At 44.5% G+C, this 22,255-nt stretch overlaps 1 protein-coding gene across 1 annotated transcript in view; it reads left to right on the forward strand.

The window, feature by feature from the left end:
- Nucleotides 1–22,255, forward strand: part of OCA2 (OCA2 melanosomal transmembrane protein) — a 229,932-nt gene that overhangs the window by 202,705 nt on the left and 4,972 nt on the right. The window contains exon 23 of the mRNA XM_030201311.1: nt 3,915–4,008. Coding sequence (XP_030057171.1) covers nt 3,915–4,008 — 94 coding nt within the window. The remainder of the gene's footprint in view (nt 1–3,914; nt 4,009–22,255) is intronic.

Here is a 22,255-nt window from a genome sequence, read left to right on the forward strand (position 1 = left end):
CTATCTGTTTCATGTAGAATATTTATTTTATTTCACTCAGTTCATAAGAGTAGCCATACTGGATAAGACTAATGGTCCATCTAGCCCAGTATCCTATTTTCCAAACAGTGGCCAAGCCAGGTCACAAGTACCTGGTAGAAACCCAATTAGCAGAAACATTTCATGCTACCAATCCCAGGGCAAGCAGTTGCTTCCTCATGTCTGTCTCAATAGGAGACTATGGACTTTTCCTCCAGGAATATGTTCAAACCTTCTTTAAACCAAGATATGTTAACCGCTGTTACTACATCCTCTGTCAATGAGTTCCAGGGCTTAACTATTCGTTGAGTGAACATATAGTGCAACCCCACTCCAATTTGATCCACTCAATCATTGTGATATAATTTGTACACTGATAGCACAATTTCCCATTGATTGTCCTCCTTAATATATTCTTTCTCTTCCCACATTGAAATTCTGTCCACAAGGATTCCACACTAACTGTTTCATCTAGAATATTTATTTTGTTTGACTCAATTCCCTCTTTAATATATAGTGCAATCCCCCTCCAATTTGATCTACTTTCAGGCTGATTTTTGAAAGAGAAGGACGTCCATCTTTCAACATAAAACAGAAGATGGACGTCCTTCTCACAGAGACGTCCAAATCAGTATAATCGAAACCCGATTTTGGACGTCTCCAACTACAGTCCGTCGCAAGGACATCCACATTTCAAGGGGGCATGTCGGAGGCATAGTGAAGGTGGGACTTGGGCGTGCCTAACACTTGGATGTCTTTGACCCATAATCAAAAAAAGCAAGGACGTCCCTGATAAACACTTGGATGTTTTCACCCGGACGTGTTTTTATTACGAATAAGGCACAAAAAGGTGCCCGAAATGACCAGATGACCACCGGACGGAATCGGGGGTGACCTCCCGTTACTCCCCCAGTGGTCACTAACCCCCTCCCACCCTCAAAAAAATTATTTTAAAATATTTCGTGCCAGCCTCAGATGTCATACGCAGGTCCCTGGAGCAGTTTTAGTGGGTACTGCAGTGCACTTCAGACAGGCGGACCCAGGCCCATACCCCCCTACCTGTTACATTTGTGGAGGAAACAGCGAGCTCTCCAAAACCCACCACAAACCCACTGTACCCATATATAGGTGCCCCACTTCACCCGTAAGGGCTATGGTAGTGGTGTACAGTTGTGGGTAGTGTCACATCTGTGGTTGTGACCCCTCACAGCCTCTCCCTGATTTCTGGGGGTCAGCTTCTGAGCTGGCTTCTGCCTATCCTTTCTGGAGTAGTTCTGTCTTTGGGAAGATCTGTTTCGGTTTCCTATCTCTGGCAGCCGTCATCTGGGTTAGATCAATGGCGGCAGCCATCTTGGATGGCTCAAGAGTCGTAGCCATCTTGGATAGCTCAAGGGGTACAGCCATCTTGGATAGATCATATCATAGGAAGCCATCTTGCAGTAACGAGGACAGGAAGGAAGCCCATATTTGGTCCTTAGATATCTCCTGTGGGAACAGACTCCATAGTTACTCAGATTTGCTGCAGCTGCACCTCAGGTGTGGATGGGCTTTATTAATCACCTAGAGACTGCAGCCAGTTGACTTTGCATTGCGTCTTAGGCCCTGGTATGTGGGTGCTGGTGCACTTCTGCCTGAGAGACTTTGTCTGGACCTGATTCTGTTTTTGCTGGTTTCCTGCCTTTTGAACTTTTGCCTGGACCTGGACTTTGCTTTGTTTGCCGCCTGCCTATTGAATCTTTGCCTGGACCTGGACTTTGCTTTGCTTGCCGCCTGCCTTTTGAACAGTTGCCTGGACCTGTCTTCTGCTTGCTGGCTGACTACCTAGAGACCTTGCCTGGATTTGCCGGTACATCTGTTCTGCCTTGCTTCTGGTGTGGGGTGGTTTTGCCTGCCACTGCTGCTCCTTGGCAGTGGCCCAAGGGCTCACAAACCCAGTTCCTGTTTAGTAAACGTGACAGGTAGTGGGTTTTAGGGGGGTTTGGGGGGGCTCAGCACACAAGGTAAGGGAACTATGTTCCTGGGAGCAATTTATGAAGTCCACTGCAGTGCCCCCTAGGGTGCCCTGGCATGTCAGGGGGACCATTTCACTACAAATGCTTGCATTTGGACTTTTTTGACATGGACATCTTTGGTTTTGAAAATCGCCGAAAGTCAGAAACGTCCAGATCCAAATTATATCAAAATTATAAAGGGCATTTTCAAAAGAAACATCCAAGTTGCGATTTGTATGTCTCTGCAAAACGTTGAAATCCAGGGGCGGGGAAACCCGTATTTAAAAAAAAAATAAAAAAAGATGGATGTCCATCTTTCGTTTCGAAAATACCATCAGAGACGTCCAAATCCTTAAATTTGGACGTCTCTGATGGTATTTTCGAAACGAAAGATGGACATCCATCTTTTTTTATTTTTTTTTTAAATACGGGTTTCCCCGCCCCTGGATTTCAACGTTTTGCAGAGACATACAAATCGCAACTTGGATGTTTCTTTTGAAAATGCCCTTTATCATTTTGATATAATTTGTACCCTGATAACACATGTCTTGGCTACAAGATTACTTCCTACTTCATCATGGTGATGCTCTCCTTCTTGGAGATCTCCCCCTACAATGCAGCACAGGGGCTGCCAGAATAGAAATGGAACTTCTCTACAACGTCCCTGTAGGCCTCCTCTACGTTCCTCTCTGTCTCCCTCAGCTCCTCCCCTACTCTAGCCTCAAGAGAATAAACTTGTTCTCTAAGAGCTCTTTGCACTGAGTACATACATATAACCTCTCGCCAACTGAGATAATCATACAAGTGACACTCAGTGCAAAAGAGTAGGTAGCACCCCTCTTGCTGCTGGACTACTGTGTGTATCTTAGTATTACTGTATTATTTAGCTTGTTAAGGTACTAGGGATATTAGATTAATATAAAAAAAACTTTAAGATTATATTTATTTGGATTTTGCTCACACTTTTTCAGTAGTAGCTCAAGCTGAGTTACATTCAGGTACATTAGATATTTCTCTGTCCCAGGAGGGCTCACAATCTAAGTTTGTACCTGAGACAATGGAGGGTTAAGTGACTTGTGCAAGATCACAAGGAGCAGTAGTGGGATTTGAACCAGCCACCTCTGGATTGCAAGACTGGTGTGCTAACCACTAGGCCACTCCTCCATGTCACAATATGAAATATTGTGTGATTTATTTAGTGTTTGCTTCTCAGAAAGTAATTGAATGTAATTAAAACTCTAATGAGGACTCCCCTCTTCTTTATTGTCCCTGTATTTAACAAATTAAACTGCTGAGCATAGTGCTCATGGATCACACTGATGGGCCACCCATTTTAGATAGGTCATAGAAGTAGGAATTGAGATGTGCATGTCACCAGTATTTTAGAACAGAATCTGCTGATGTAGAGCCTGTTCTGAAATACAGGAGAAATGGGCATTTATGCACTGGATACATTCAGCATAAACATCCATTTTTTAGATAATGTATTTAATATTGATGGGTTCAAAGCCAGCACATAACTGTTCATGTACCAGCACATACCCGGTTATGTTGTATAATGGCAACATAACTGGGTAAATGCAGCACATAACCGGTTATCTTTGCAAACTTGAAAGCATAACCAGGTATTAATGTTTAGTCATACTTGATCTACCACACAACTCAATAAAAGTCAAGGCAGTCTACATAATAAAACATCAAGCAAAGAAAAAGAACTCCAATCCCATGTTGTTTCAAATACTGGCACATCCTTAATAGATTCTGTGAATTCCCATTCCTTTCATGTATATTATTTCAATTTTCTAGCCATATTGAATGAATATAATCTAAGAGAACAAAAATCAGACTACAAATTAAAACATTTACTTAGATTTTTTGTTTGTTTGTTTTTGTTTATACTTTCAGGCAATGGGACATTAATTGGAGCATCTGCAAATGTTGTATGTGCTGGAATTGCAGAACAGCATGGTTGTGGTTTCTCTTTCATGGAATTTTTTAGGTAACTTTATCTATGGTTGTTTCTCTGTTTGTTTCACTAAAGCAAGAGTGCTAGATGCAGACTTCAGCTGGTGGGGGTTGGGGACCCCTGCCAGCCAAACCAGGGACCCAGAGCAAATTTTGGCCCTCTTAGCTATGCCACTGATTGGAGCAGACGTAAATGCTTATGCTGACATCCAGATTTTTTTATTTGAATTTTTTTAAATGTATACAATCCTATACATTAGAAGGTACAGAAAGGCAATATCAAACAATACAAGTAAACATCATTCACTCATTTACCAACTTTCTTGCATCAAGAGAAGAGGCATTGCCAAACAGAAATAAGACAAATTACAGAAATCAATTAGATTAACTCGCTACATGTTACAACACTATAATATCTATCTCACTCCCCTCCAGCAGTCTAAGGCATTATTTCTCATAACCCTTAAAAATTGTTCTAGCAGCAAAGAATTCCAAAAGATAAACTATTTAGCCTGGTAGGAGAGCAAACATTTATAATGGTATTTAAGAAAGAAGTTGGCACCAAGGACTACAACTTTTTGAAGTTAAAAAAGCTTTTCTCCTGAGTAGCCCTGGCCACATCAAGAGGTAGTGGAGAAACTAATGTGGATTCTAATTTTGGATACACATTTATCAGCTGTTGAGATTCAGGCCTCATCCGTACAGGCTACATCTATCTCTGCATGAAACCTGAAGTTTTCTAATTTTCTTTGTTTTTACTTATCTCCTCAAGGAAATTTTGGGATTAACTACAGCATAAACTATGATTATAACTAATTGTTATTATTTGCAGGATAAAAAGAAGACTGAAATAGATCAATATGGGACAGATCAGTTAATATCTTCAGAAATAGATTAGATTGCTTTGCTTTTCTTGAGATATAATTCATCCTAGATCTACCCTGTTGGTAACCTTAGGTAGTGAGAGTGATAAATCATTGATCTTGAAGTGTTATTGGCTCAGAGACTTCCAGGTCTGTCAGCTGAGTAAAGGACGTTTTTATTATTGGCTGGCGGGTATCGAAGACGTCCTCAACTGCTCTCCTGCACTTTTCTTGCCTGGGGTGGGCTCTCAGGGGTGGAGGCTGACCCGGGATCATGGAAGGGAGGAACCCGAGCAGGCCGTGAAGGGGGTGAGCGGCGGCATAGTGAAGGAGTTTAACCTTTACTATGAGCACATGTAAATGAACGATGCACTTATTCGATGGAATTATTGGCGGTTCGTTGCAAGTGTGTGTGGGTGCATTTACCAGCGGTCTCAAAAGATGACTTTTATTATGCTTTCCGTCTCATTTTGAGAACTTTCCTGCCACAGGGGCGAACGTCAGAATCATAAACTTTGCTCTCCTCCCAAGCTCTGACTGTTTAACGATGGAATAGAGAATGCAAGTGAGCTACAACGAGCAGCTCATTTGCATTCCCGTTGCTTACCGATTCGCTAAGGAATCGGTAAGCAACGAGCATTAACGATTGTTTTAGTGCATCTTGGCCTCTATCATGAGCTCAGTCTGCTTGCAGTGTTTACCTGAGAAACATACAAGTTACAGATAAGCAAACCTTTTCTTTCTGGGTGCTTTTGGCAGTTTGAAAGGAAATAATCTCACTCTCTCTCACCCTCTGAATCTCCCCCCAGCCCCCATCTTGTTCTCTCTAGCCTCCTCCCACCCTTTTCCCTGCATCCCCACTGGCCCCACCTTGTTCTCTTTCTGTGGTCTTTTCCGACCCCTTTCTCCAAAAAGTTGAATAGCACAATAAATGCTTTTATATAAGGATTGTTTTGCCCCCTAACAGTATTCATCTAGAATGTGACCCCCTCCCTTTTTCCCTAGTCATCAGCAAACTTACAGGGAAATCAAGGCTCTGCCTCTACCTCTTGTTTAGCAAAACCATCAGCTCAACTGGCTGCAGTCAAGCCATTGTACATAGAGAGATGCAACGTGCCTGTATGGCTAATCCTACCCCCCCCCCCCACCCCATTTATATGGCTCCGCAACCGCCCTGTAGCGCTAGTGTTGAAGTCGTGTACAAAAAAATCCTAAGCAGAATTTACTATGATCCAGAGGTGGTCGGGAGTGTAAATTCTCGCTATGGCTACTGATGAGTTTGATGCGCGCCTGCACCATTCCTTCTCGTGTAACATAGGGGGTGCCTCCAATAGTGGTAAAAGTTTCTTTGTTAAAAAATTGTTAGAACATGCCAATCTTAAGTTTAGCATGAAACCTGATCAACTCGTATGGACATATGTATAAATGTGGATTGATTTGATAATCACTGTGAAGGAAACCTGATGCAAGGATCCGGTTTGAGTGGAGTCATTTGCTTCAGTAGAAGATTGACCTACTCTAAAGATGTTGTGAACTCCTCTTTTGGATTCTTTTTTTGTTCATCAATGGACTTGTGATTGATACTCATCAATGAACTTCATGATGGAACATTTAATATTTTGTTGTTTGGAATGAAGATAAGTCATCTGATTAATTTATGGCGATAAATCGTCCTAACAATTTATGAAGGTTTAAAGAACTATATTGAGTATCAGTGTGGGTTACAATAGAACACAGTCAATGGATGATCAGTTTGTTAAATATTTAATCAGTGATTATGTTTGAATTGGTATAGCTGAATAAAGCAATGTGTTTGTAATATTATCTGGTGTTGATTTTGATAAGAGATGATTAGGTCATAATAAAGTGGTATACAGGCATCCTCGGCGCCTGCAGTGATTCATTCTCGCTGCTTGTGCCGGCCATGCAGGCTTCCATCTGCCACATGCCTTTGTCCCACCCTCACTGACATCATTGCCTGTTCCCTGTTTGATGGGACATGGCAGATGGAAACCTGCAGGACTGGCGCAAGCAGCGAGAATGAATTGAGGCAGGCACCGGAGATGACTGTGTGATACACCGGGTTCTGAGACAGAAGCGCAGATGCCGCGGTGCCACAGAGGAAAGAGGGGAGAGAGCAGTGTGGTGCTGCCACTAGATGGGCCTGAGCCACGAATGAGTGGGCCTATGCCCACCCAGGCCCACCCATAGCTACGCCACTGATCCATATTCATCTCACGTCCTCTCTCTTCCCTTCCCTCCATCCATGTCCAGCATTTCAATTCTCTACCCTCCAGCCGTGTCCAGAATTTCTCATCTCCCCTAAATCCATGTGCATCTCCTCCATCCATGTCCAGCATTTCAATTCTCTACCCTCCAGCCGTGTCCAGAATTTCTCATCTCCCCTAAATCCATGTGCATCTCCTCCATCCATGTACAGCATTTCTCCTCTCCCCTCCCCTCCATCCATGTTCATCTCTTCCTCTCTCTTTCCTCCCCTCCATCCATGTCCAGCATTTCAGCTCTCTCCCATCCCCACCATCCATGTGCATCTCCTTCTTCTGTCTTTCCTCTCCTCCATCCAAGTCCAGCATTTCTCCTCTCTCCCTTACTACTACTACTACTACTTATCATTTCTGTAGCGCTACTAGACATACGCAGCGCTGTACACTTGAACATGAAGAGACAGTCCCTGCTCGACAGAGCATCTACCAGCAGGTGGAGATAGAGAGCAATCCTTTTGCCTCCCTATATGTGGTCATGTGCTGCTGGAAACTCCTCATTTAGGGAGGACTACCCAGAGGAGTACTCTGCTCTCAAATATCTAGATGTGAGACGAGTCATCATCAGATACTTGGAAGTGACCAATGATTTCCGGAAGTCGGATCATCTGTTTGTGCTGTTCGCAGGTCCTCGTAAGGGTCTGCAGGCTGCCAAGCCTACAGTGGCACAATGGGTCAAGGAAACCATTGCAGCGGCTTATGTGGCCGCGGGGAAGATGCCGCCTATCCAGCTGAAGGCTCACTCCACTAGAGCACAGGCGGCCTCGATGGCAGAGGCCGGGTCCGCCTATCCAGCTGAAGGCTCACTCCACTAGAGCACAGGCGGCCTCGATGGCAGAGGCCGGGTCCTTCTCCTTGGAAGAGATTTGTAGGGCGGCAACTTGGGCATCAGCTCATATCTTCTCCAGACATTACCGCTTGACTGTGGCTGCTCGGGCAGAGGCCCGGTTTGGAGCTTGTGTTGCGGTCAGGGATTTCTATGTCCCGCCCTGGGTGAGTACTGCTTCGGTACATCCCACCAGTCTATCGATTGATCGGCATGATGATATGTAAGGTAAAATTATGTATCATACCTGATAATTTTCTTTCCATTAATCATAGCCGATCAATCCATAGCCCCTCCCAGATATCTGTACTGTTTATATTCTGGTTGCATTTCAGGTTCAAGCTTAGTCTTCAGTTCCTGTTCAGGAGGACTTCGTGTTCAAGTTTTTTCAATTGGATTCTTCAGGAGTTGAGACGATTTTGTGTTACAGTGAGCTGCTGCATTCCTCTCCCCTCTGTTTTACGGGGCTGGATTGAGACCTAAATTCTGCCAGCGTTCCCTCCTGCTTCGTGTGGCTGTAGGGCAGCTTTGTACCCCTCCCGCTTCAGCGGTGTTAGGGTCAGTCAGCTCCTCCCGCGGTTGTGGTTGCAGGATAAGCCAGATCCCCCCGCATCGGCGGGTGTGGTGTCCCTCCCCCGCTCCGCGGGGATGAGCTGGATGGATTCCCCTCCCCCACTTTTGTAGGGAAGAGCTGGGTTGATTCCCCTCCCCCATTTCGGCGGTGGTGAGCTGGGCAGAGTGTCCCTTTGTGGGTGTAATGCTGAGTCCTGCGGATGGAGCTTTGATATCGACATACTGAGGAGTTTCTGGCAGCACATGACCACATATAGGGAGGCAAAAGGATTGCTCTCTATCTCCACCTGCTGGTAGATGGACACAATCTAATTACAATCCCTTCCCCTCCATCAATGTGCATCTCCTTCCTCTGTCTTTCCTTCCCTCCAACATTTCTCTTCCTGCCCTCCACTCCATCCATGTGCATCTCCTTCCTGTCTTCCCTCTCCTCCATCCATGTCCAGCATTTCTCCTGCCCTCTCCTCCCATCCATCCATGTCCAGCAACTCTCCTCTCTCCCCTGCCCTCCCCTCCCATCCATGTCCAGTGATTCTCTTTTGCCCCATCCTTCCCTCCCATCCATGTCCAGCAATTCTCCTCTCTCCCCTCCATCCATGTGCATCTCCTTCCTGTCTTCCCTCTCCTCCATCCATGTCCAGCATTTCTCCTGCCCTCCCCTCCATCCATCCATGTCCAGCAACTCTCCTCTCTTCCCTACCCTCCCATCCCCTCCATGTCCTGCGGTTCTCCTTTGCCCCTATCCTTCCCTCCCATCCATGTTCACCAATTCTCCTCTGCCCTCCCCTCCATGTCCAGTGATTCGCTCCAGCCTCCACCTGCCCCCGAGATCGTTCCATCCCCACCTGCCCGCCCTCAGCTCCCTGATTTTCTGTTCTGCTCCCTGCAAATCTTCTATTTTCCCGAAGTCGCAGCGGTGAACCGGCGTCAGTGAAAGCAGCAAGCAGGCAGGCTTGCCTCCTCATCGCTTCCCTGCCCTCTCAGCGTCCTGCCCTCACGGAAAGGAAATTACATTAGAGGAGTGCGGGACGCTGAGAGGGCAGGGAAATGACGAGGAGGCAAGCCTGCCTGCTTGCTGCTTTCACTGATGCCGGTTCGCCGCTGCGACTTCGGGTAAATAGAAGATTTGCAGAGGGCAGAATGGAAAGTCGGGGACCTGAGGGCCGGCAGGTGAGCCGGCCCTCAGGAAAAAAGGTGCCAGTATGCTATACCGGCACAAAAAAAGCACTGTTTCCCACACATAAAGTAAACCTTGTCAAAATCAGATTTTATGAAGACCGGTGGTAAAAATAATGAGATTCAAAAAGCCTTTACCAAATATACACACCACAGAAATTTTATATATATTGTTCAAAACATTTTTTGTCAAGGGAGAACAAGCCACACCATCACTTTAAATAGAAATATATGGTGGTGTTTGAGTCCAAGAGCTAAATAGTAGATAGCTGTTCTTGCCAGACAAATGTATCTGGGCAAGTTGAGTTTCTTTCTCCAGGCTTTTGAAAACGCTACCAGAAAACCGTATAGCTATTTTGTAGTGGATGTGAACGTGTTGATGCCCAAGTCTTACAGATTGAGGACTGACATCTTCCCCCCACCCACTTTGACGGTCATATGATGAGAAAACAGTGGGGCATCTATAAAAGGAGTGAGAGCTGCAGCTTTCCACATGCTGCAATTGAGCTCACAGGCAACATCATGTCTAGCCATTTTTAGTTCAGTCTTCGCAGCAGGAGAGAGAGGCCATTCTTGGTATTGCTTTGGATGACTTAATAGCTGCTATTGTGAAGATAGCCCTAAACACTCTGAAAGGTAACATACTGTTATCACAGCACCAGATTAGCATCCTGAGCAGACAAAGGCCTGCAATAATGAGTCTCCCGACAAAAGGATACTTCTTAAAACAAAGAATCTGGTGAAGCAGTCTGGGGGTTTTATCAGACCCTTGCTCAGCTTTGCCTTACCACTATTTGCAAAGAGAGCACACAAATTCAGAAAGAATCTGCACTCTTTCCCAATTGTATGTGCATGTGTGAAGCATCTTGCATGCATGAAGTATCAGAGTGTGTGTACTCTTTCTGAAAGAGTGGAAAACGGCATACTCTTTGTAAAGAAGGCACACTATTTCAACATACTCTTAATGACATTGTCCCCGGAAATGAAATGAAAAGGAACACTAGTCAAAACAATACAAAACAAATGATACTGCTAAGTATCCACTGAACATATCAAATGTGATTTCATGGCTCTAGGACAGCGGGTGAAGGAGTTAGGTGCACAGACAGTGTTTTCATCAATCATTCCTGTTGAAAGTAAAGTCTGAATGATTGATCCTTGCATCCTAGAGCTGAATGTGTGGCTATGTGGATGGTGCCAATGTGAACGCTTCAGTTTCCTACACCATGGGATGATTTTCCAAGAGCTACTGAGCAGTGATGGTGTCCATCTATCAAGGAAGGGATGAAATATCTTCCATTAAAGACTGGCTAAAGTACTAAAGAGGGCTTTAAACTAAATTAGCTAGGGATGGGTGAGAAAAGCCCCAAAGTCATTAATAACCCTCAGGAAGGTAAGACGACATATACCTTTATAGAAAGGGGAAAAAAGAGTGATAATTGGAAAGCTTTGTATAACAATGCCCATATGTGACAGAACAGTGTGTTTTAAGCCTGTAAAACTGCCTTAATGAATTCTTGAAGTGTATTTCTGTAGTTTGGCCAGCAGGTGGTGCATGTTTATTTTTGAAGCTGCTTCAGAACCAAGGCTGTTTTCTTTGTTTAAGCCTTTTGGAAAGGCAGTCTGCTGTATGCTTTCAAACTTGTTCTGGGCTCTGATTGGTCCAGTAGCTCAATTTCATTTGGAGTGTACTAGCTTTTGCCCCTGTTTCAGCCAGGGGGAAGAAAGAGAAAGATCTCTTTGCTGAAACCCTATGATCAGTTATATTTGATAATCTGTGAGCAGCATATTTCCTGATCTCCCCAGGTAAAGTAAACAAATGTTTAGTTAGTGTTATAACTGATCCATATTTCAGTTACCTGTTATTGTTTGCTGTTTGCGCTTTTTCTGTTCATTGTTCAATATTAAGACAAACAATTTTCAGCTTATTGCCTCTGCCTGTCTAGACTGATAAAGAATCCTGGTGGTTTGTGTGTTGGATCTGTTAGTGCTTTCTGGGAACTGTGGGACCACTGGGAGTGTGGCCCCAGTAATCTAGAAATCACTGGGGATAATTTGAGAGCTGGAGACTTGCCCAGAGATGGTTGTGACCCAGTCAGTGGGAGGAGGGTGCTAGTGTAGAGCACAAGCGGCAGGTGTAGGCGGACTTTAGCTATTCTGAGAATAGACTCTCTAAGTGGCCGCGGGTTAACCCCAGGCAGGTGACTAGGCATTTTGTCACACTATAGTATGGGAAACAAATTTCTAGATCTAGAGGCTGCAATTATAGAAGCCAACTTGGATTTAGTGGCAGTCACGGAAAAGTGGTTCACGGAGAACCATGAATGGTATATAGTTATACCTGGAAGGACAGGGTAGGAAAAAGGGTGGAGGAGTGGCATTATATGTTAAGAATAATATTAAAGTGACAGAACTACAGGATTTGTGGGGTAAGGAAGAAGAACTGTGGGCTAAACTGGTAAGAGGGAATGGAAAATGTATTTACATTGGTATAATATATAGGTCATCTTCACAGAAGAAATGGACAGATATTTAATTGAAGACATTCACAAGATAGCTAGGAATGGGGAAGTACTACTGATTTAATATGCTGGACATCAATTGGGGCAATCTTGCTGCAGTGTTGTCTATGAGAAAGGGGATCTTGGATTCTGTATAGGAAAGAATTGTGCCTGCAGTGGGTAATGGAACCCACACAGGTGGAGGTATACTAGACCTGGTGCTTACAAACAGGGAGAGTGTTTCTAATGTTACAGTGGAGATCATTTGGCATTTAGTGATCACTGAATAGTGTGGTTCAGTATTATGACACAGGAGGAGAAAGGGAAATGGGACTTGATATACCACCTTTCTGAGGTTTTTGCAACTACATTCAAAACGGTTTACATATATTTGGGTACTTATTTTGTACCAGGGGCAATGGAGGGTTAAGTGAATTGCCCAGAGTCACAAGGAGCTGCAGTGGGAATTGAACTCGGTTCCCCAGGATCAAAGTGCACTGCACTAACCACTAGACTACTCCTCCATTCAAAACTCAAGATCCTAACTTCAAAAGAACTAAATATGCCAAGATGTGGGAATTTTTCAAGGAAGTTAGTTGGATAGGAACAGCTAAAGGAAGCAGAACAGCAGTGGGCAAAACTGAAAGGAACTGTTTTAAAGGCGACAAACCTTTATGTTAGAAAAGTACATAAAAGTAAGAGGAAAAGAAGGCCGATCTGGTTCTCAAAAGTAGTAGATAAAAAGGTAAAGGAAAGAAGATTAGCCTTCAAAAATTACAAGACAACTCAGAAAGAGGAAGACAGGCAAAAACACTTGGAAAAACTAAGAAAAGCTGGAAAAGCTGTCAGGAAAGCAAAGATGCAAATGGAAGAAAAGATAGCCCATATGTTAAAATTGAGGGACAAGACACACAAACTGCTCCACATTGGGCTCCAAGTTTTCTTCCAAATATGTTCACACACAAACTTTGGGGACCAGGACTACAGCCTGACAACTGTATGATTGATGATTCTGAGAGGCAGTAGTATAAATGCTTGTGCCTTTTTTTTTTTTGTGAGATGTTGTATATGTCCCATGGCTCCTTCTCCTTAAGCGATGCCATGAAATGTGGGTTAGACAACCAGTACAAGTGCATGTAGACCTGGAAAAAGTGGTAGGAGAACCATGTAGCAACAATAACAATACATAACTACTGATAAAGGGCACAAATACAAACTATTTTTTTTCAACCTCAAATTCAATTATTTATATTAGAGGGAGGATTGGAACACTGAGGGAGGCCACTCAAGGAAGAGGAGAAGAACAAATATTAGGATATGGCGAGGCTAAGGGCCAAGTGAAAAAGGCATTGAAATGATACCACTGTTCTCAAAGACAAATGCTAGGTTCACGAGGGTACTCAGCATATGCCATAGAGCACACACCATCCTTTTCATATGCTTCTCTATGACCCTTAGCCTTTGATCCAGAGCTTTATGCTGCCGGTCCATATTCTGCACCATTGCAGCTAGTGTACCCCCAGATGCCACAGGAGATGGTGCATTGGCTGCATGAGGGGCAGGAAATCACAGCCACTACCTGATCATTGTCATTCTCGTCAAAGTGTGGCACACTGGGACTACCATGGGTGAGTTGATAGGGTGGTGGGAGCTGTGAGGGATGGTTGGGTGGGAGGAGGTGGAAAGACCGTAGCAGCTTCTGCTTCATCTGGCTATGTCCCAGCCTCCACTTTCTTTTCCTCTGGGGCAGAAGCCAGGCCTGCACCTCTTCTCCAGAGGGTCCGGTTAAGAATAGCAGTTGTTAGATCCATGAACCCAGTGGAAAATGCAATCAGAATGGCATTATTGTCTCTCTATGTTAGGGTTGTTGTGCAATTGGCAGCATCCTAGCAGAAGGATGTGTGTCTTTCAGGGACAAACATGAAGACTTTCTGTATTATGAGCACTCACTGGAAGAAATCCCCAGAATACTCATGTTTGGATAGTCCCTAAGATATGGTGGTTTCAGATAGGGGATAAGTGTGGTGTAGCTATGCAATGCTCACAATTGCTGTGGAGCCTACTGTACAGACATGGTGAGTTATTTGGATCAGCAGATGGCCTTTCCATGATAATTGCTGTGTGTGTGTATGTGTGTTTTCAGATGGCATACAATGGATGTGGGCTATCATTATGGCAGCTCACTGGTCACTCAAGCTGTAAGAGGTGGAGCTTAGAGTGGGTCAACTGTAGTGACAACAGTCATGTGTAGATGCCCTGAATGTGCCAGTATATGAGTGCTTGATATTGAACTGCTTCCTCCTATATCTGGAAATGGACCCTCTGAAGATTAGTCTCATGTGGTGCAGGTATATGGCCCTCTTCTTCAAGTCCTCAGTCTGTAGTGAAAAGTAGAAAGAGGGAGAGAGAGGTTGAGTCACTCTTTACCCCCAGAGGATCCTGTCAGCTACCTTGCTGGTCCCATCATAACCTCTGTGGAATGCCAGGAAGTGCTTCTCTCTATAGCATGTGTATATATAGACTCCATCTCCTAGTGCTGACTTCTGGGTGTTCATTGATGAATGTGTACTACAGGGGTGGCTCTGCTAAACTGCCCAATGGAACACTGACATAGCAACCTGTCCCCCTATATTCTTCTCCATTGTTGTGTTGTAGTCTTACGTGGACTCTATATATGCTCAGTGCTGCTTTAACCACCTATGGGACTCCGACAAACTTTTGCGAATAAGCCCCCCTTAGCCCAGTGGCATAGCTTCCTTAGTCGCCTGGGGAAAAACTAGGAGTAAATGTACAGAGCCATTGTCTAGAATATGCCACTGATGGCTGTGCTGGTTTTGCCACTCAAAGAGCCATGTCAGAAGGGGGCAAGGCCAGCAGAACCATCAGTCGTGGACTAAACAGCAGCTCTAACTTTCTATCACTTTTTTTTCTGGAAGAATTGAAGGGGGGTGATAAGGAAACCAAAGGGCCTCCCCAGGGGAGAGGAAGGAAGGAAGATGTTGGATCAGCATAGCTCTGTGAGTGCCTGAGCACCCCCAATATTTTTCCTTGTAAATCTGTTGATCTGGGGCAGCAAGCTACAGAGCTACAGAAAAGAAGTGCTTCTATGTCCTTGTTGTTGTTCCCACCTCTCCCTGCAGTCTGTTGATGGCTCCCACTTCCCCCTACAGCCTGTCCAATAGACTACAGGGGGAGGAGGACATTGCTGTAGCTTAGCAGTTGCTAATAGGGAAGGCAAGTGCAGCCAAGGAGGTTTAATAAGACAGGAGATGACATGAGCCTATCAGACCCATTATGTGGGCTGATGTGTGCTGCCATAATGAGTGACTCAAAACATTCACAGACACTATTGAAAAACAATAGCAAACTTGAGGTTTATATTGTTTTAGTAAACCTCCTTGGTTTTTCATTCCTTCTGTTAGGAGAGGAGTTGAGGAGGAGAGAGTATGTTTTGGGTACACCAATATGGCGGCTTCTAGGGGAAACCGGCTTCAACTTTTTGACATCACATCTTCTATCTTTTTAAACATCCTTGAGTGCAGCAGACAGACACTGACACAAGGAAGAGACAGATTCAGATAACTTTATTAGCATGACAGTTTTACCTATGTTGCCAAACTAATACCTATAGCAGTTAAAGTAAAAAAAAAAAAGACAGGTATTGGGAGAGGAATAAAGAGAGCAAGGAAAGGTGAAGGGAATGGAAAGGAGTCACTGGTTAGGAGAGACAATGCTGCTCTGAAATGCTTGAAGAAGCAGAAATGAGCTATAAAGGGGAGGGGTGATGGGGATAGATTGCTAGTGGTGCTGTGGGAGAGGAGTAGAAACAGGATGTAAGGGTAAGCGGAACTCGGGGAGAGAGCATGGGCTATGTGGCAGAAGGTTACTATCAAAAGGAGTCATGATCTGGGGACAGAAAAAGAGCAGGGGGGGGTAGAAGCTGCAGACAGAAGAGGAGCTGAAAGAGATGGAGATTAACTGTGTGGGATTGGGAAATGAGCAGCTGAGGGAAGGGAGGGGGGTCATAGTAGAGAGAAGAGACACAAAGGTGAGAAAAGTGAAGTAGAGGAGGCAGTAAGAATAGAAGAGGGATCAGAGAAACCATGGAGAGATATATGTATGCAGGAAAGAGAAAATATGATGACGGAGGAAGATAATTCTTAAAGGAATGTGATGACAGAGAGAAAACCAAGAACAAGTAGGGACAGAGGATGGAAGTTAAACTACAGACACAAAGGTAGGAAAATTGTTTTAAGTTTTTAGTAAAGATTTCTGTGCCAGCTGGGCTGGATCAAGGGTAGGCATTAGTTGTATTTTGCCCTTATCCTTCAGCCCTGTAGTCACAAGGGTTGCCATATGGCTCCAGAAAAAGGAGGACGGATTGAGCCAGCCGGGTTTTACTTCCATTGCTTTCAATGGAAGTAATTGAGCAGGCCAGGTTTTACTTCCATTGCTTTCAATGGAAAAGAATGGAAGTAAAACTCGGCTGGCTCAATCTGTCCTCCTTTTTCTGGAGCCATATGGTAACCAGTCTGGAAGGACATGGAGGGCTGGAGGGGTTGTGCCAGTATTTGATGCCACGGTCTGAAAAATATCTTTAAAATTGCTTCTCTTTGGCAGCTCTGAAATGCAGAGACCTATGACTGAGTCTGATTGAAAGGGGAACAGAGAGTAACACCATTTCCGTTTTTTCACAAAAATAAGTCATTCCCTTGTTTCCTCTTATGAAAGACGGTGGTGTTGGACTAAGTGGGCTCATTATGCTGTATCATCCCAAAGAAATGGCATACTTGAAGCAGGAAGAGGTTACAGGAGAGATGGGTAGAGTTTAGAAATGGGTAAGGGGTTCACTGCCCTCCAACTATATAGGTTTCTTGATTTGGTTTCCCTCTTGGCTCAGCTACTAAACCCTGGCTATCCACTCTCACTCCCAGCACAGCTCTGCTAAAGGCTAGCTTTTGGGGCGTGTGACCTGTGTGGCTGTGCAGGGCACCATGAATGAGGGGGTACTGCTATAGTGGTGTGCTACCCCAATATCCCAGAGTGCAGAGATGCCTAGGGTGGCCCATCCCAAAGAGTGAGAGAGAAGGCCAATGAGTGAGTTTTTCTTGTGGTGCATGGTAGTGAAAGAACTAAGTAATATCTTCATGTGAATCTAAAAATGGATTTCTGTGTCATGGGTGAAATGTTACATATTTGATATTTTAAATTTAATAATTTCAAGTATGCAGCCAACATAAAACCACACACGCACATATATATGAAAACAATTCAGCTGTATTTAAAGTCCCTTCAAGAGGCAGTCTCATAATTTAAACATGATCAGACAGAGTTCTGTTATAATATACAACCACCTCAACACACATCAGATCCTGCAAAATATTCTAAAATCCCATCTGATATTGTAAGAAACTAAAGCTGTATTAAAGTTTTGATGTTCCCTCAGTAAGGCCAACACACAAACACACTGCAAAGCATGGAGGGCATTTTCGATATGACGTTTAAATCCGATTTTGGACATTTCGTGGAAAAGTCCGAAATTCCAGTAGTGAACATGCCCGTATTCAAGCCAGAAAAATGTCCACCTTTTGTTTCAAAAATGGTCAGTTGGTAGATGTTCTTGTGCTCAGTGCATCTATATGTTTGGAGCATTTTCGGGGAAAAAAAGTCCAAGGGGAAAATGCACAAAAACAGGCCATTGAGAAGTATGGGGAGGCCAGCATTCTTAGTATACTGGCCACACAGACATCCCAGCACAACAGTGGGGCACCCTAGGGGGTACTGCAGTGGACTTCACATAAAAGATCCCAGGTACACATTTCACCACTTCCCCCTTATATTGTGTAGCGAGCCCTCCAAAACCCACCAAAAACCTCCTGTACTGAACTGTACACCACTACAATAGCCCTTATGTCTACAGGTGTCACTTATATATGGGTATAGTAGGTTTTTGATGGGTTTTGAAGGGCTCACACTTTCCATCACAAGTGTAACAGAGTGGGATTTGGGCCTGGGTCCCCTTCTCTAGAGTGCACTGCATTGACCACTAATACCACTGGCTATAACATCTGAAGTTGTCATAGAGGCTGGTATGTACTGATTCTTTCACATCTTTGGGGGTAGGAGAGAGTCATTGACCACTGGGTGAGTGAGGAGGGCCATGCCTTAATCCTTCTAGTGGTCATTAGGGCACCTTTTTGTCACTTAGTCATGATTGAAATAGATCTAGACCAAAATGTCTAACTTTTAGCTCCGTGGACTACATTTTTCTCAATCCTGGCCCAGTGTTTGCTTTGTTTGGTAACTTTTAGCTCCGGACATTTTTGCTTTGTTCCAGTATGGCAGAAAAACATCTAAGTTTTGGGAATGCCCAAATCCCACCCCGACACACCCCTTTATGATCTGGGTGCATTGCATATGAATGCATAGAAAACCGTCAAAAATGGGATTAAAAAATAGCCATTTGAATGTTTTGACAAAAAAACATCCATCTGCCGCTTTGTGCCACTTGAGAACCTTACCATACCATAACAGAACTATCTCCCAGAATTGAAAGAGCAATAATCCTATCTATGAAAAGGCAGCACTTAAATATTACACTGGGTCCTAAAACACCAATACAGAAACTACATACTAGCACACCTTGATAACATTAATAAAACACAGATAGACCCTTAACAAATATGAAACAAGGGGGACCACAGATCAGTAAAAGATTGAACTGGAACCTCAAGAAGTCAGACCTTGTATACAGCAAACATAGAGAAATAGAAACTGAAATGTAAGATATCAAAGAAGTGTGTTTCCAAAATCTGGCATATTCCACAATAAATTCAAATTAAAATACTTTTTTTCCTACCTTTTTTGTCTGGGATTTTTATTTTTTTTCCCATTCACTTTGGTCTCGGTATCAGTTTTCTGCTTTCCTCTGTTGTTTTCCTGTCTTTGCAGGGTCTCTGTCCATTTAACATTTCTTCTCTCTCCATTTCCACCATCTATGTTCCCTCCGCATCCCTATTTGTCCTGTCTAGCATTTCTCTTCTGTGTCCTCCAGGGTCCCCATTCCACCTCTTTTGCAGAATCACCCCTCTGGGTCCCTATCTCACCCCTTTTTGAGTATATCCTCTCTATGTCCCTGCCCCTGTCTCATGTTCACCGTCTGCCCTCTCATTGTCCTTATCTCCCTCTCCTTTTTCAACATTATTCCTCTGTATCCCTGTCCCTGTCCTCCCCCCATGTTCACCATCTTCCCTCTCAGTGCCCTTATCCCCCTTTTTTAGCATTGCTCCTCTGTGTCCCTGCATTTTTTTTACTGTGATGTGAAATTATTTTTGTTGTAATTGATCATTTATATATTAGATATTATTCACTACTTACAACTTAGAGTGAATTATTAAAAAAAAAAGTATAAGGAAGAAAAATAAGTACCTGTATTATTATTATTACTATCTCCCCTCTCCCTTTTTTAGGATTGTTCCTCTGTGTTTCTGTCTCTCTCCCCTTTTCAGCATTGCCCCTCTCTGTGTCCCTATCTACCTCCTTTCAGCATTGCCCCCTCTATGTCCCTATTTCTCCTTCCCTTTTTCAGCATTGCTCCCCTCTGTGTCCTATCGCCCCTTCTATTTTTCAACATTCTCCACCTCTGTGTGTCTATCTACCCCCTTCAGCATTGCCCCATCTGCTTCCCTAGTTCCCCTTTTCATCATTACCTCACTCTGTGTCTCTATTTCACCCCTCTTTCTCCTCCTTCTGTGACCCTATCTCCCCTTTCAGCATTGCCCTACGTAAGTCCCTATCTCTACCCCTTTCAGCACTGCCTCTCTGAATCACTATCCTTATAGTTCCTGCCTCTTCTCTAGGTCCCTGCTTATCCTCTCTCTTCCCTTGTTCCCGCACCCTATAGCCAGCATCTTTCCACTCTCCCCTTTGTGGTATGGCATCTCCCCCTCTCTCTCTCTCTCCTCCACTGGTTTCTCACTCTCTCGCTTTCTCTCTTTCTTTCCCTTTCTCTTCCTTCTGCTCCCTCCTTTCCCAAGGTCCTCCATACTGTTTTGTTTACCATTATTGGGGACTCGGCAGTGGCTGTCAGCATCAGGACCTTCCCCCTGAATGTCCCGCCTACACAGAATCAGAGCAGATTATGGAGGACCATGGGGAAGGGTGGAGTGGAAGGAAGGGAGAGAAACAGATGCAAGATTCGCCAGGGAGTGGGGGGAGAAAGCGAGAGACATAGAGATAGGGCTAAATTTACCAATGGACAATTGTGTGGCTGGGCCCCCTTTATGCAGAGGCCTGGGGCAGCTGTCCCTTTAGCCCATTGGTGACCTGTTGCCCTACTACCACTTCTTTACCCTCCTCTGCCATTCCTATGTGGCATGAGACCTGTGCAATGTTTTTTTTAGTACTTGTTCATTTGGCTAGAATAATGTATATAGACAGATGGTAGACATCTGAGCTTTACTTCCTGGGTCCTTGTTCTCCCCCTTTGCATAGGGCTACATGTGCTGTCAGACTACAGCATGAACATGTAGTGACTGTATGTGGGATCTGTGAATGCTGCTGGGTCATATATTTATTTTATTATTTGGATTTAGCCCGTAGTTTTTTCAGTAGTAGCTCAAAGTGAGTTACATTCAGGTACACTAACTAGCTTATTTTCGAAAGAGAAAGACGCCCGTATTTCGACCCAAATCGGGAGATGGGCGTCCGTTTCCCGTGAGCGCCCAAATCGGTATAATTGAAACCCGATTTTTGGCGTCCTCAACTGCAGTCTGTCATGGAGACGAACAAAGATCGCGGGGGCGTGTCTGAGGCGTGGCGAAGGCGGGTCTGGGCGTGGTTATCGGCCGAGGACAGATGGGCGTCTTTAGCTGATAATCGAAACAAGAAGGGCGTTTTTGACGAGAATTTGGTCCGCTTTATTTGGACCCTTTTTTTCAGGTCCAAGTCCCAAAAAAGTGCCCCAACTGACCAAATGACTACCAGAGGGAATCGGGGATCACCTCCCCTGACTCCCCCAGTGGTCACTAACCCTCTCCCATCAACAAAAACCCACTTTACAAACTTTTTTTCCCAGCCTGTATGCCAGCCTCAAATGCCGTACCCACCTCCATGACAGCAGAATGTGTTCTATCCTCTAACAGCCTTTCCCTGGTTCTGATGTGGGTCTCGGGTGAGTGTGACACCTTTTCTGTTAAGGGAACTGCAGAGTCACATCAGCAATGCATTGTGGTAGGTGTAGGGTATTGGGCTCCGTGATTCCACTAGCTTGTGTTAAATGCTCACGATGTTGGTAGTTGGTAGGCTCTACTCCCATGGTGCTTTTCCCTCTGCTTACTGGGTCAGAGTGTGCCCTGTTTTGTTTCCTATAGTCCATGAGGTAATGGCCATTTGTATAAGACACTTTTAGATCCCTTTCATGTGTTAGCCACGTTACAGCACTTAGTTCTTACCTTGAATGTTGCTGAAAGAGGGCATTGTACACCATTCTGCCAGCTCGGACCTACTGCTAATCTCAGTACCAGCGAGACTCGTTGCCAGTGGGGCACAACCTCTGATCTGCAGTTAACTGTGAGTAAACGTGCTTATTCAAATAAAGGATGTTTTCAGCGAGATTAGTCTTCAGGTGTCAACTGCTGTGCCAAGGTTATACAGCAGCAACAAGTCCTGTCCTTGGAGCACTTTTAGTGGGTACTGCAGAGCACATCAGGCAGGCAGACCCAGGTCCACCCCCCCCCCCCCCCCCACACACACACACGTAACACTTGTGGTGGTAAATGGGAAGCCTCTAAAACCCACTGTACCCACATGAGCTGGGCGTTTTTAGTTTCCATTATTGCAAAAAAAAAAAAAAAACGCCCATCTCAGAAGGGACCAAATCCATGGCGTTTGGTCCGTCCAAACCGTATTTTCAAAACGAAAGATGGACGCCCATCTTTTTCGATAATACGGTCTGTCCCGCCTCTTCACATACCCATTTTCGGACATAGACGTCCATGGAGATGGCCGTTCGCGTTCGATTATGCCCCTCTAAGTATTTCCTTGTACCCATAGGGCTTAC

Source organism: Microcaecilia unicolor, chromosome 4 (assembly GCF_901765095.1).
Source record: "Microcaecilia unicolor chromosome 4, aMicUni1.1, whole genome shotgun sequence".
Lineage (NCBI taxonomy): Eukaryota > Metazoa > Chordata > Amphibia > Gymnophiona > Siphonopidae > Microcaecilia > Microcaecilia unicolor.